General features: G+C 44.3%; 1 protein-coding gene across 1 annotated transcript in view; it reads left to right on the top strand.

The window, feature by feature from the left end:
• atf7ip2 (activating transcription factor 7 interacting protein 2) overlaps positions 1–14,884 on the top strand; it is a 191,172-nt gene that overhangs the window by 98,534 nt on the left and 77,754 nt on the right. Inside the window, exon 8 of the mRNA XM_038820878.1 lies at positions 3,009–3,106. Coding sequence (XP_038676806.1) covers positions 3,009–3,106 — 98 coding nt within the window. The remainder of the gene's footprint in view (positions 1–3,008; positions 3,107–14,884) is intronic.

Here is a 14,884-nt window from a genome sequence, read left to right as displayed (position 1 = left end):
CCCACTTGTACCTCATGTGCAACTCGCAACACCTCCTTTCTAAACCCTACCGGCAGTACTACTTGATAAACTTCTGCCCACTTTTCATCCGCCTGCATATGTTAAGGTCTCCATTTTCTCATCAAGACATCATGTTTATCACTTTTTACGGTAATAACACTCTGGTATACAGTCAGATTCCTCTTCCCTGTATGCTTTCTGAGACATCCGTTTTATTTCTACATCTTTTTTGTTGTAACTCCGCCAATTTTCCTCAACTAAAAATATCCACCTCATCCGCCACCTGTTCTTGTTCTTTTTCAACCATCTGATCAAAAATAGTTTCTGATAATTGCACTTCAACGTCATTTCTCCTCTTCTCTTAACCTGTAACTTTGCAACCTTGTTACTACACAATCCAGAAAAATCCCAGGATATTCGTCCTTCAACACTTCATTTGTCTGATTTTCCACTGGCTTATCAACCACAGTAGGCATCACTCCCACCTGTGATCCAGCTATATCATTACCCAAGATAAACTGTATTCCTGGAAAAGATAGTTTCTCTATTACTCCTACTACCACTTCACCACTCTTCACTGGACTTTCCAACCTTACCTTATATAGAACACTACACCTTTCATCCTGAATTCCACATATTACTACCTTTTCTGGCAACATTCTTCCCAGACTACATAACTCCTCGTCTCTTACCATTAAAGATTGACTAGCCCCTGTATCTCTTAAAATTGTGACTTATTTACCTGCTCCTCCTGATACACATGAGTTTACCCACACAAGTAAATCCTTCAAAGAGATCTGGCACATTCTTATCAATCACCTTTAGATCAGGCTGTACAATATTTTGTACCTCCTTCGCTTCACTTGGCCTTTCCTTTACCACTTTAACAAACCCCACTGTTATCCTGTTTTACCACATCAGCCTTCCCAGTGCTTTTTTTCAACCACCAACACTGTGACTTTACATGGCCTAGTTTATTACAGTGAAAACATTTGAAAATTTTCATGTCTCTTCCACCCTCCTGGATTTCTTTTTTAATCTGAGGTACACTCTCTTTATTGTCTCCCATCAGATCACCTTTACCTGTACCACTTGAGTATTTCTCATGTCCCCAGTTTCTATCCCTCACAGGCTGAAACTGATGTCGGAAACCAAGCTTTGATTTATGAACTAATTCATAATCATCCGCCATTTCTGCTGCCAATCTCGCAGTTTTAACCCTCTGCTCTTCCACATGAATTCTCACTACATCAGGAATTGAATTTTTAAACTCCTTCAGAAGTATAATTTCTCTGAGAGCTTCATACGTTTGTTCTATTTTCAAAGCCCTTATCCACCTATCAAAATTACTCTGATCCTTTCAAACTCCATGTATGTTTGACCAAATTCTTTTCTTAAATTTCTAAACCTTTGTCTGTCAGCATCAGGCACTAGTTCATATGCACCTAAAATGGATTTTTTTCACCTCCTCGTACGTCACAGATACTTCCTCCGGTAGTGATGCAAACACTTCACTAGCCCTACCTACTAGCTTTGTTTGAATCAGTAATACCCACATGTCCTGTGGCCATTTCATTTGTTCAGCCACCTTCACAAATGAAATGAAAAATGCTTCTACCTCCTCGTCAAACCTTGGCAATGCTTGGATATACTTAAGTAGATCCCCAGCAAGCCTTTCGACTATAACGCTCTTTCTCACTATCCTCATCACTACTCATCACTATCAACCAACTGTAGGTTTCCCTATACGTCTGCCAATTTTAACTGACTATATTTCATGGCCATTTTCTGAAGTTTAAACACTCTCTTTATCTTTTTCCCTGATCTGTATCTCCTGTTCTCTTTTTGTTCTGCTAGGGCTTTTCTTTCTGTTTTCCTTTCTTCTCTCTATTTCCCCTCTCTCTTTCTCTTTTTCCTCTCTCTCTCTCGTATTCAAGCTGCTTTAATGCTTTTTCATGTTCCATTTGTTTAATTTGTAACTGAGGTTTTGCCATTTCCAATGAGTCAAACTGTATCTCAGGCAACTTTCAATGCTTAGCCACTGCCATAATTACCTCAACTTTTCACATTTTGTCAGGGAATGTTAACTGCAATGTTTTTGCCGAATCTAACAGTCTGCTTTTAGTCTCTGTCCGTAGGGTACTGTGTGTGACCGTCTCCACCCCAAAAAACTTCAGAGCCTCTGAAAGAGCCATTGTTCACAACACACTCCTTACTTAAACTAAAATACCACACCTGAAAAGCACCCACAATATGCTCACCCTTCACTGTCTTTAAGTTCACTAAGCCAATCCAATAGATAGACTTTTATCCCGGACGAGCTTCCAATTTTATCCCGGACGAGCCCCCAATTTGTTATGGCCCAGGGTTTAGAGAACCTCAAAGTGTATCATGGAGTTCACCTGGCCCACAACTTTTAATAGATTGTGGTATGGGGAGCACACAGCCCACTCTACAGGTATGGTACAGCAGAAATGAAAAAGTATTTTTGAAAGCAAAACAATGTTTATTCTATGAACTCAAGTTAACCTTTTTACAACATACAGTGAACGTCTTAGCAACCATCAATTCAAGTACAACTCCCAAAGAATACAACACTAAATAATCCTTAATAACTTCCCAAACAACATCCAGAAGACAAAAGAAACACCTTTCAACAGAAGCACATTAGGTTTGCATTCACTACTGAACATTTCTAATTCTGAATTCACCAAATGATCAAGAGATAGTCTTTTCATGGCAGAGACAACAACAGTACACCTGCTCTGTCTGGCTTCAGCTCTAACACTGAAAACAAAACTAAAACACACCCTGCAGCAAACAGCCTAAAACAAAAGTTAAAAGCTGACCGCCCAGCTCCACCCACACTCTGACATCGCTGCAGTAATATGAGCAGCCAAACATTTCTTAAAGCGACATTCTCATGACAATAGTGAATGCTAAAATCTAATATAATATCTCACTGACAATGGATTAATATTCCTTTTTTTTCAACATTTTTTCCTTAGAACTTCTAATTCCATGCCTGAAGATGCAAAGATTGAATGGAATATTCCATTACCAAAGGATTTGGATATTGTAATTCCAGCAAGTACAAATTATTGTGGTAACTAGCTTAAATAACAAGGAAGTGGATTTTATTAGACTTGTCTGCTATTTCAGATATTGGATTACAACATTCCATCACTTTACTTTGTCAACTAGGATGAGGAACTCATTGGGGTGTGTCAGCATTAATGAGTGGTGTACAAGTGCTTCCCCAAAATAATTGGTTATGGCTGAGAGAACACCAATACCGGGAAGAGAGAGAAAATTGTTTTTTTTCTCAAAAAGGGTACCTCCTGATGTAGGGCCATAAGTGTAAGCAGATACCCAGGTTGAAACAACATAAATGTCCATCAAAGCTACAACAGGGGATTGGGAGAACCGCTGCAGAAATTCTGGTTGGAAATGCTATCTTCACCAAGCATAGAATTGATTTAATATTACACATGTGAGATTCTACTCGGGAAGGGTGGCACAGTGATTGATCATGTCCAATCCACCTAACCTGCACACCTTTGGACTGGGGAGAAAACGGGTTCAGAGGGTCGGCTCAATGGGTCAAATGGCCTCCGCACTGTAGGAATTCTATGGTTTTAAGGGCACCTAGGGAGATGCTGAACAAAAATAAATTGAAGATAGGGTAAGTGAACCTGCAATATTCCTGTACACCTCCAAGCAAATAGTTGAAAGGTGTAGTAATTTGTGAATTGGTCACTTGTTTACACTTTGTTTGAGAACATATATTAGAGATTGAAACTTAAGATGAAGCAATTTGCATAATTGAAGACAGCTGTCAAAATATCTGCTGGTTGCTCACAGATCGAAATAAATTTTGTGCACCTAGTAGATGATTTCATTTAGCAAATGTAGTTACTTTAATGCATTGTATGTAGTGGTGTCACACTTAATATGCTGAATAGAAAATGGCTCACATTTTGATCAAAATGACCAAATCTGTTACCGCCAGAAAGAGCTTGTTTCTACTGATTATTGGAACAATTTACTTTTATAAGATTCCCCATCAATACTGTTTAGGCAATACAATGTTTGTAATGAAAAATTATTTTAAAATGTCACCATCAGAAATGTTCTAACAGTACACAGAACACCCTGGTCTAGTCAATGAAGATAAGTTTTTTAAATGTTTTGTTCTCTATACTCAAAAGTGTTCTGACACTCTTGTGGGAAGTATATTCCTGATTTCCCCCAATCCCCTACTGCATTGTTGGTTGTTGTGATTGAATATTCCTCTCCCAAATAATTTAGTTCTTCAATCTTTCCAGCTTTAAAATTGGTTCTTCAGTCAGCTACTAGCCGGTAGTAACTGAACGAAGAATCATCCAGATTCAAAATGTTAGCTCCGTTCTCTCTCCACAGATGACGTCAGACCTGCTGACGTTGTACAGCATTTTCTGTTTTATACGAGCTAGCAGTATTGTTCTAGTTTACTCTTTTTTCTAATTCACTTGAAATGGTTCATAATCAGTGGATTAAATCAGGGATAATATTGATTCATAACTTCTCTGTCTTCACTGGCCTCCGAGAGTTCAGTTTCTGCATGAATTCTCCAAATTGTCCGATATAGCTTTGGTGGAAAAACTGAAAATTTAGGATAAATGATTTTTATGCCATTTCTCTGATGTTCCCATTGATCTTCCACCATGGTACCAGTCAAGAAACCTCACACTAGTGAGTATAATTACAAAGATGGGGAGGATCAATGTTCATCTTGAGACATAATGCAGGTGGGAAGCTTCAGATTCTGAAGGGCGTTGGGACAAGTTCTGAGTATTGGCAACTATTCAAAAAGGGAGGGATAGGTTGCACCTCAGTAGAACTGGGACCAGTGTGTTGCTGTGGTTGTGGAGGGTTTAAACTAAATTTGGTAACCAACAGATAAAAGTACAAAACAGGAATACGGTGCATAAAGGAGTGGGTGTTTTGGATAGTACTGGAAAACTAAGTGCTCCAGCATTAAATTGGAGCAGACTAAGAAAGGCTATGAAAATGCTAAAGACAGATTTGTATGGAAACATGCAAAGTATGCTGAATAAGGTTGGTAAGTTGCAAGCATGAAAATTGTTATAAGAAAGGAAATGGTGGCTTAATATTGAGGATTGGGCACTGTTCAGAAAAGGCGGGAGGGAAAAATGGAAGGTGGGGTAGACGTACTGATTTGGGAAGACAGTGTTGGAAAGCGAGGATGGTCCTAGAAGGGACAAAGACAGATCCATTTGGGGGGAATTGGAAAGAACAAAGGGAATGTCACGTTACTAGGGCTATTCTGTAGGCTTCAAATGAGAGAGGGATAAAGGAGTAAATTTGAAAAACCAGATGTGCAGAACTACAAAGTGGTGATATTGGGAAGACTTTTGGTACTGAAATTTCAATTGAGATGATGTTAGACTTAGAGTAATGTTCCTTTACTCGTATGTTCTTGGTCGAACTGGGAAGAAGGCATTGCTGGATCTGAAACTGGGGCCGAGGTGAGTGAATGAAGTGCCCATGGGGGACACTTTGGTAAGCGTGAATATCATGAAAAGATTTAGATTAGCAATGGAGAAGACCAAAGAACAGTCTGAAGTAGAGCTTCTAAATTGAAGAGGGCAAACTTCAATGGAATAAATGACGGGGGTCTAGCCAGGGTAGAATGGGACAAAAGATTGATGAGGAGAAACTGCAACGGAACACTGGATGATCTTTAAGGAAGTTATGTTTTGGGTACAGGCTAGCTACATTCCAATCAAGAGAGAAGACCAGGGAACCAAAGTTCTTTGGATGATAAGGATGGTAGAAAATATGGGTGGGATTTTCAGGCTGCACCCGCCCGACGACCAGAAATTCCCACCCGAGGTCAACGGACCTTTACATGGTCCCCATCCTATCCATGGCAATCTTGCGGCGGGTGCAGCCAAAAAATCCAGCCAATGTTGAAACCAAAAAGAAAAATGCTGTTTGACGCATATCATGTGAATTCTTCTTGTAGAACTGTGCAAAAAACATACTTTCACACCACCGTCATAGATCACAGAATCACTACAGTGCAGAAGGAGTCCATTCAGCCCATCGGGTCTGCATCGGCCCTTGGAAAGAGCACCCCACTTCGGCCCATGTCTGCACCTTATCCCCAGTAATCCCACCTAACCTTTTGGCTAGTAAGGGGCAGTTTAGCATGGCCAAGCCACCTAACCTGAGCATCTTTGGACTGGGAGGGAACCGGAGCACCCGGAGGAAACCCATGCAGACACTGGGTGGAAGAGCAAACTCCTCACAGACAGTCACCCAAGGCTGGAATTAAACCCGGGTCCCTGGATCTGAGGCAGCAACGCTAATCACCGTGCCACCCATCTCCTCTGTACTGCTGCACAAACTTCAGCCCTTTCTGGGCGGGCTCACCACACACAGAAGGCATGCATGCTTCCCAACTTTTGCTGCATCCCGCCTCATCACATTCCATTTGGTCTTTTATGCAGGGTAAACCTGCCCGCAGCAGGAGAAAGAGGTCCCAAACTGGGGGGAGGGGTGGCCAACATCACTGAGTTTACCAAATTAGAGGAGGATGCTGCTGAGTTGGCTGGGGAGGGCAAGGATCGTTCATGTGGGGAAGGCGAGATCAGCTTCTCTGAGCAGCCTAGTACGAATGTGACCTCCATGAGTTCATTACATCCTGTCAGTCACAGTGTATGACATACAATTCTGTATTCTGCTTGTTCATGAACTTAATCTGCCTCTTTCTCGTACAAACAACAGCAGGTCCAGGCGTGCCAGGAGCAAAGCCAAGGCGATCAGTCACTGCGTTCACCTGCACCTTCCATCAATGTAGAGCCAGACACCTCGGTGGGTCATCGCTCTAGAGTGGACTTGGGGGTACCTTCTGGAAAACACCTCACATCACTATCGCGTTTCCACAGTAGTTGAGGGCAATGACAGCCCAGGTCTTGAATTCTGAGGACTGCTGGCGATTTGGCACCTGCTGAGTCCACGCCAGGTGATGAGCCTCTTGTGAAGAGGCTGTTAACACTGCTGGAGATGCAATGACAGGCAGAGATGCAAGAGTCACTCAGAAGACTAGAGTGAAGGATGGAGGAGTCGTTTGATGTCAATCATAGAATTTACAGTGCAGAAGGAGGCCATTCAGCCCATCAAGTCTGCACCGGCCCTTGGAAAGAGCGCCCCACGTAAGCCCACACCTCCACCCTATCCCTGTAACCCAGCAACCCCACCTAAACCTTTTGGACACGAAGGGCAATTTAGCATGGCTAATCCACCTAACCCGCATATCTTTGGACTGTGGGAGGAAACCGGAGCACCCAGAGGAAACCCACGCAGATACTGGGAGAACGTACAGACTCCGCACAGACAGTGACCCAAGCCAGGAATCTAACCCGAGACCCTGGAACTGTTAAGCAACTGTGTTAACCATTGTGTACAGTGCTGCCTTCCAACGTGAGAGTACCTCAGCCGCCGTGGGACGGGTGGCGACCACCTTGCAGACCTTAGTCCAGTAGGGTTTGCTGGATTACGCTCTGACCTGCAAACCATAGTTATATAACCATAGTTATATGACCTGCAAATCATGGTTATAGATATTGATGGGATTCATCAGTGGCTAGGCAAGGGGGAGGTGGGCAGGGCAACTTGACATTTCCAGGGGCCCCTTCTCAAGGAGTCAGGAAGCGGTCCTACTGCATCCGTAGAGAGAATGGATGCCAGTCGGACACCCCAGGAACCTCCACACAGGACACTGTGGTGTGGCTGCTCTGAACCCCCCCCCCTCCCCCGCCTGAATCTGAATCTCCTCTGCCTCTGATCCCATATTCCCCTGCTGGTCAGTGTGAGGAGGGTGCATCTGCCCCTGAGCAGGAGACCGACACATTCTGGGGCTGTCCAAGCTTCAGGTCAACAGAGGAGCCACCAAGGCCATCGCAGACCACAGGGTGTAGCAATCAGCAGGCTGCCTCCTCCTCTGCTGCAGATGTCAGGATTGCGTAGCTGTAGTGTTAGGAAAATTAAGAAATATTAACATCACTTCTGGGCACCCATCTGTTACACTTTTTGAAATACATTTGATATCAATGAGAATGGTATGGTCATTTGAAGGAGTTGTGCATATTCATTTATGAGCCCTCATTGAGAGGGTGAGGTGAGCTATCCTCCCACTCTCGTTCAACACCTCCCTTTATGAACCTCATATGTGATGTCAACCTCACTAAAGATGATTACGAGAACTTTGTGTGATGTCAGGGACATGTGTCAGAATCTTTATTGAAAATGTGCTCTAAATGTGTTTGTAACCTTCACTGTGCGAGACCTGCTCAGCAACCTTGGAGGGATAGCTGCAGTTGTGTCGTCTCAGTGGTAATACCAAAGAACAAGCCCACATGCCATGACTATATCTCCAACCATGCTCTCCTCTCGGTGTCTGCTGTAATTTCTCATTAAGGTGACGACGACTTCATCAGGTTCTTTGACGCAGCATTTGTGCTATTGTGCCTACTTTCATTTTCAAAGCATATTAACAGCAAGTTCTGCAGTCTGATTCACTGCTGACCTTTCCAGAGAACATGAATCATGAAGGTTAAAGGTACAGTCCAAAATCAGAATTTGCCGTCAATGTTACTGGTTGTAAATCCCTTTTCAGTGCAATGGCAAGGGGCAGGAGAAATGTGACCGTCTCCCATTACCAAAATCTCCAAGAATCTTGTGTCTTCCACATTGTGCTTCTTCGATGGCATTGTCGCTATGAAGCTAATCCTCATTTCATTCTTCTGGTTTCTGGCTCTCATGCAGTTCTTCTCCAAAGGGCTCTCGGCTTCCTTCATTTCTCCCTCTGGCAAAGGATTTCCCCCTTTCAAGTGCCAGGTTGTGAAGGGTGTAACCGACTGCTGCTATGCAGGCGACCCTCCTCTGGATTGTATCGCAGAGCCCAACCTGAATGATCGAAACATTGGAAATGGACCTTCAGGGTGGATCAAGTGGAGCTATGCACTTCGTTGTACCTCTCCTCCGAGGTTGACGATATGCGGGTGTCATTAGCCATTGTTCAAGTGTGTATCCTTAACCCCAAAGCAGTCATTCCTGTACTCAGTGAGGCTTTTCAAATATGTGGGTCACCTGAGAGTGACTCGGAGAATGTACAAGTGATGGCAACTCCAGGGTACCTGGCACAAACGTGCAGTTGTTCTTCTGATGATCGCACACTAGTTGAACGTTGATGGAATGGATCCTTTTCCAGTTGATGGGGTCTGATGCTATGAAGCCCTGAAAGCCACATGCAGTCATTTGCATCCTGCACACCAGGGAAGCCTGAGATAGATGCAAATCGTTGAAATTAGTAGCCTGGCTATCTTCAAGTGTGGATCTCACATTGAGCCTTGCTGTAGAGGGCAACTGACATCTTGATGTATTTGGGTGGTGGTCTGTGAAGTGCTGCAGAGGATTCCTGGAACAATCGGGCAAAAGTGAGTGATCTTCAAGATCCACAGGCTGGGAATGTCCTCCCATGCCATGAAGCATTAGATGCTCCCACAAAATGTGGCAAATGTGGTCCATCAGATCATCCTGGAACTCCACAGTGCACCGGTAGAGCTACCTCACCCCTGTACATCTCAAGACCTCCCCACGCCCATGTAAATGTAACATACCACTTTCTGTATTACCTCTTTTCCCCCTTCACAGGCAGCAGAAGCCTGTCCTAACCTTGACCATCCCATCTGCAGTCCAGTACCAAGACAAACAAGATTATGGCCAGCAACATCAAGGCACAACTACACCCTGAACACCATCTGTGCCTTTTCCCAATTGAGTACGCACCCATTGCCCCTCCCTGGCACAGGACTATGTTGTGCGTGCCATGCAGAACCCTTTAAAATGGCCCACAAAGCATCAGGACTGATTTCACTCTGCTATCCAGACTACTTGGCCCCAGACCATGTTGGTCTTTTTCTCAATTCTCTCCTTCCTTCCTTCCTTGACTGCTAGCAACATGTTTCACCTCAATGCAACCTCCCCTCCCCATTGCCAAATGAGTCTCTGTGCAACCCCTCCCTTGTGCAATTATCCCAAGACAATTCGGCAAGACTCTTTGTGTACCCTTGCATTCTTGTGCCAAATTAACATAATCCATAATCTGTTTCCACTCCACCTCCCCAATAATCCTGAGTCTTCGTGCTTCCTCTCCAATTGGCCATTGTTTCCTGGTCTATGTCTTGCGTTTCTTCCTTGCCTGAGCCCCAGATACCAGATAACACCCTCATGGACAATGGAGGAAGCCAGTGAGGGAAGCGAGTCCACACTGCCCCAATGTGGTGTCTCACTGGCTTTGGTGAGAACCTGGAGCAGTGCTGTTGCAGGAAGGCTTAGTGTTGCGCTCACCTTAAAGTGAGGGTCGACGGTTGCAGCAACTTGTTTGCAAACATGTTTCAGATGGGTCTAATTTCCTGTTGACGTGGCATGTAATTGGGAGTGACTTTGTGATTCAAAGAGTAGTGTTTTTAATGAGCTTTCATAACCTGATGATGCATGTAAAAATGGTGTTCCTGTTCTTCTGTATGCCATGAAAGTGGTGAGGGGAAAATTCCAAACTTTCCCACCAGCGAGTTTTTTATTTTTGGCGTTTCTCCAAATTCTGCTAGCCATGAAACCCATCGGGCTGAATGAGAAAATTTTGCTCATTGTTTTATAAAGACAAATAAGGCGGAAAATACCACTATCAAAAAGAAAGCATGAAAATAGAATGGTTGTTAACATGAAGCAAAGGGCGCCATTCGCTTGTTCCCCAGCACATGTTTCTCGGTCGCGCGGCATTTGCTGGCAGTGGGATTCTATTTAATATAATAATATAATCTTTTATTGTTACAAATAGGCTTACATTAACACTGCAATGAAGTTACTGTGAAAAGCCCCTAGTTCCCACATTCCGATGCCTGTTCGGGTACACAGAGGGAGAATTCAGAATGTCCAAATTATCTAACAGCACCTCTTTTGGGACTTGGAGGAAACCAGAGCAGCCAGATGAGATCCACGCAGACACAGGGAGAACGTGCAGACTTTGCACAGACAGTGACCCAAACCGGGAATTGAACCTGGGATCCTGGAGCTGTGAAGCAACAGTGCTAACCACTGTGCTACTGTGCCGCCCATTAGCCAATTCCCTATCCATGCCAATATACTACCTCCAACCTTTTATGAGATAAGTTCTCAAACACCTTCTGGAAGTCCAAATACATCATATCTCTGTCCACTCTGATTGAAATTTCCCCAAAATTCTAATAAATTAAAGTTCGCCATTATTTCCCTTTCATAAGTGATGCTGACTCTGCTTTAATAGTTTATGATTTTCCAAATGTGCTGCTATTACTTCCTTAACAATCGATTCCAACATTTTTCCAAAAATAGATGTTACACTAATCAACATTTATTTACCCACTTCCCCATTCCACCCCACCCCCCTCCATTTTTGGATAGGAGTGTCACATTGACAGTTTTCCAATCCTCCCGTACTTCTCCAGAACCTAAGGATTTGGGGAAAATTACAACTAATGCATTCACTACCCCTGTAGCTACTTCTTTTAAGATCCTAAGATGCAGGCCATCAGGGCCAGGAGGGTTGTCTGCCTTTAGCCCCATCAGTTGTCTAATACTACTTCTCTAGTGATGGTATTTAACTGTTCTCCCATATTCTTTAGTATTAATGGATGTTCGAAGTATCTTTCACCATAAAGACTGATGCAAAATATACTCTTCTCTTGTTCCCCATAACTATCTCTCCAGATTCATTTTCTATGGGACTTGCGTTCACTTTGACCTCTCTCTTCCTTTTTATATATTTGAAGAAGCTCTTATTGTCAGTTTTTGTTTTCCTCATTAGTTGTCCTTGTAGTTCATTTTCTCTCTCTTTATTCTCTTTTTAGTTCTTCTTTGTGTGATTCTGAATTTATCTCAGTCTTTGGGGCTATTCCCTGCTTCTATGCTTTTTCTTTCAACTTAATATTCTCAAGTTCCTTGGTTGGCCATGGTGTGTTTATCCTAGCATATATTTTTGCTGAGGGTCATGAAGTACCTCTTTAAATGTCTGTCCCTACTTGTTTACTGTATTTCCTGCTAATCTATCCACCCAGTCCACTTTAGCTAACTCTATCCTCATTTCGATTTGATATGACTGATTGTCGCGTGTACCGAGGTACAATGAAAAGCATTGTTCTGCCTATAGTCCAGACAGATTGTTCCACACATGAAAAAAACATAGGACATACATGAATACAAAATGTAAATACATAGGCACATGCATCGGGTGAAGCACATTGAGTGCAGTACTAATCTAGAGAAGAAGTATGAAGAGATCAGTTCAGTCCATAAGAGGATCATTCAAGACTCTGGTAACAACGGGGAAGAAGCTGTTTTTGAACCTTCTAATGCGTGTTCTCAGACTTCCATATCTCCTGCCCGATGGAAGAGGTCGGAACAGAGAATAACCCGGATGGGAGAGGTCTTTGATTCCTTAAGCCAATGACCAGCTCCTTCGTTTTTCTGATGCTGAGAGAGAGATTATTGTCATTATACCATGCCACTAGGTTCTCATCCCCCTCCTGTACTCTTAACTCATTGGTGTTCGAGATCCAACCCACTACGGTCATGTCATCAGCAAACTTGTAAATGGAGTTGGAGCCAAATTTTGCCACATAGTCGTATGTGCATAGAGAGTATTGTGGGGTGGGCTAATTATACAGCCCTGTGGGGCCCATGTATTGAGGACGATCGTGGAGAAGGTGCTGTTGTTTATCCTTGCTGATTGTGGTATATGGGTCAGGAAGTCGAGGATTCAGTTGTAGAGGGAGGAGCCAAGTCCTAGGTTTTGGAAGTTTTTTGGAGATTTCATTGTAATTTCCTTCATTTAAGTTAAACACAGTTGTTTCTGACCCCGTTTTATCATGCTATGATCATTACTTCCAAGGGGATCTTTTACTGAGATCATTTATTAAACCTGCCTTATTACACGTAATCAGATTCAAGATAGCTTGTTCCCTGATAGGCTCCATGACATATTACTCGAGGAAACTATCCCAAATACACTCTTATGAATTTGTTGTCGTAGCCGCCCTTTCTAACGTGACTAACCCAATTAACGTGAAAATAAAGTCACCCATTATATAGTTCTATTCTTTTTACATGCTCCTATTATTTGTTGAATTACACCCTTTCTTATAGTGTGGCTACTGTTTGGGGGTCTGTGCACTACTCCTCCCAATGTCATCTTTCCCTTGCTCAGTCCTTGTCACATCAGCTCATGAAAAAGTTTTTTCTACCTTGTCTAAACCTGTCACAATCTTGTACACCTCTATCAAATGTTCCTTAATGTCCTTTGCTCCAAGGAGGGGCATGCAATTATCTGGAACTCACTGCTTTACTTAGGATAGTTGAAGCAGAGACAATAGGCGCGATTCTCCGGCCTTGTTACGTTCTCGCTCAAGCAAAATGAGGCCGGTGAAGAGCAGGAGAGACCAAAAACGAAAACCATTTGTGATGCAACCACCCCGCTCCCATAGGTGAAATCGGGATCTCGCCATAGCGAGGCAAGAAACCAATTAATCACCACTTAAGCCCAATTTCCATACAATTAACAGGAGCCACCCCATATCCAACTGGAGAGATGGGCAAACGCTTTGGAGGTCAGCCCGCATTGCGGATGAAAGTGACAGATCATAATGGTTGTGCAAAAAGGTGTTTAATGTATTTTTCAATCTCCCGGTGCCCTCAGTGTTCCTCAACGTGCTTTGCCTTCCTAGCTCTACCGCTACGTCTAGGTGTTTCCACAGGATGCTCATCTGAGGTGGAGGCAGCCAGCTGCTTTCTTCACCCCATGACCTTCGATCAACCTGGCAGACATTCTCTGGGGGCTCTTGACGGCGGAAGGCCCATACTAACTTGGCGGCAGCAGAAGCACAGCTGCGCCGTCCTGTCCCGTGTGCTGACTTCAAGATGCAGCAGAGGGGTTGAACTCGGGGGAGCCGATAACCACCATCGGCGCTCCATGGAACAGGTCCAGGTTGGCAGTCAGCGTTCCCTATTCCAGCTCGATGCCCATAGGGATTCACCTTGGCGAGGCAACTGGTTCAAGCCCCAGCTGCCCCTGCGTCATCTGGCTCTGCTAGCCATGGCCGTTCCCCATGGTCCGCACCGTCGTGTCGACATCCTCTGCGATGCTCCTCAGGTGATTGGGGCATGTTCTACAGCACCTCGGCAATGCCCACCTGCGACTGAGACAAACCCCGCAGCACCTGAGCCATTCCCATCAGAGCAGCACATGACACGTAGAACCTCATCGAGGTTGGCCTGGTACTGGGTGACATCCCCAGCGAATCAGACATTCTGCTGAGACCCTCCGCCATGGCTGTCACTGACTGTGCTAAGCCTTGGACACCTTCACTCATGGTGCCAACGTCGTGGACCAGGCTTTCCACTGCAGTCGGCAACCTAACAGTGTTGGCCTCAGCGGCATGCATAGCCGGCGCCATCTTCTGCAAGCAGCTATGGATCTGCTGGAGTGACACTGACATCTCCCCCTGAATGTCCCGGCTTCATCCTATTGTCTCCATCATTTCCGATACCTCTGTACCACAGGCTCAGCATCAGGCTGGGACCCAGCTGTGTCCAGGGATCCAGCAGACCTCCCGACTGCTGCCTCGCCTGGGGGTTCCTGCCTCCACCTGATGTGCATCATCAGCGGTGTGGTGCTCACCAGATTGTGCCCCAGAAGTCTGTCCACTAACATGCCCCACAGACGTGTGTGTATCCGCGCTGGTGGAGGGTGGGGATGGCAGCTTTGCCGCAACTATAATGG

This window comes from Scyliorhinus canicula, chromosome 15 (genome assembly GCF_902713615.1).
Source record: "Scyliorhinus canicula chromosome 15, sScyCan1.1, whole genome shotgun sequence".
Taxonomy (NCBI): Eukaryota; Metazoa; Chordata; class Chondrichthyes; order Carcharhiniformes; family Scyliorhinidae; genus Scyliorhinus; species Scyliorhinus canicula.
Note: the sequence above shows the minus strand (reverse complement) of the source record. Positions and strands in the feature narration are given on the sequence as shown.